This window comes from Otolemur garnettii, unplaced genomic scaffold, assembly GCF_000181295.1.
Source record: "Otolemur garnettii isolate 467f Iridium unplaced genomic scaffold, OtoGar3 scaffold00003, whole genome shotgun sequence".
Lineage (NCBI taxonomy): Eukaryota > Metazoa > Chordata > Mammalia > Primates > Galagidae > Otolemur > Otolemur garnettii.
This window is the reverse complement of record NW_003852398.1, coordinates 37,725,959-37,727,095: the sequence shown is the minus strand read 5'-3', so window position 1 is coordinate 37,727,095 and position 1,137 is coordinate 37,725,959. Positions and strand designations below refer to the sequence as shown.

At 44.5% G+C, this 1,137-nt stretch overlaps 1 protein-coding gene across 1 annotated transcript in view; it reads right to left on the bottom strand.

Moving 5' to 3' along the window:
• Positions 1-1,137, bottom strand: part of CDC25C (cell division cycle 25C) — a 36,431-nt gene that overhangs the window by 3,092 nt on the left and 32,202 nt on the right. Inside the window, exon 9 of the mRNA XM_012807076.2 lies at positions 458-556. Coding sequence (XP_012662530.1) covers positions 458-556 — 99 coding nt within the window. The remainder of the gene's footprint in view (positions 1-457; positions 557-1,137) is intronic.

Sequence of the window (1,137 nt, the reverse complement as noted above, 5' to 3'; positions counted from 1 at the left end):
GCAGCCATCATTGTTGTTTGGCGGGTCCAGGCTGGGGATTCGAACCTGCCACCTTAGGTGTACATGGCTGGCGCCTTAGCCGGTTGAGCTATAGGCGCCGAGCCAGAAATCTCCAATAATGGGGCTTAAGCAATTCTCTTGCCTCAGCCTCCCAAGTACCTGGGATCGCAGGAGCCTGCCACAACACCCAGCTATTTTTAGAGAGGAAGGACTCACTCTAGCTCAGGCTGGTCTCAAACTCGGGAGCACAGGCAATCTACCCACCTCGGCCTCCCAGAGTGCTGGGATTACAGGCATGAGCTGCCGTGCCTGGCCTAAGACTTCAGTTTTGCTGTGTTCCAAATGTATAATCTCTGCTTCAGTTCTAGTGTTCATAGGACCCTTTGTCTACACACTTTACTAAATAAAGAGCTATCTCTAGACTTCAACCCCACCAATGTCCACAGTGCAATCTCACCTGGATGTGTCCTCCCAGGTACTCATATGGATAGCGGCAATCAATGATATAAAATTTCTCAATCAGACCCTGGAACTTCCCCAAGAGTAAGGCAGCCATCTGCACAGAAACAATGATTAAACACCTTGCTCACTGCCATCTAAGAGAGAGAAGAGTCAATGATATAGTTCTTTATGTGCACATTCCGTCAGTCACGCAGGATTCTGCTGTATGCCAGACTTCAAAGTTATCCTATATTTGAAATGTGGCAATGGTTTAGTCCTACCTCACACAAGAGGATGAAATAGGAAGTATCCTTTTTAGAGAACCAAAATAGGTGGCACTGCTGGGACACCGAGAAAGACCAAATTCAGGCAATACATTGAGGGGCAGGCATGGCTGGAATCAGCCTCTCAGGACATACCTAAGGACTTCTGCAGTGGCAGAGATAGTAAATAGAGATTTTGATTTTGTAGGAAGAGATGGGAAACAGTTCCCCACCTGCCAATGTAAAGGAAGAAAGCAAGTCTTTCAGAAAAGGATATGGAAGGAAAAGGTTGATACCTAGATGAGGTAACTTAAGTACAGGAGTATAATTTGGTTTAGTCTTCCTGGGAGGAACTTTGTAAATATGTATAAAAATAAATGTAATTACGCTTTGACTCAGCAATTTCTTTTCTAATATCTTTTTTTTTTTTTTT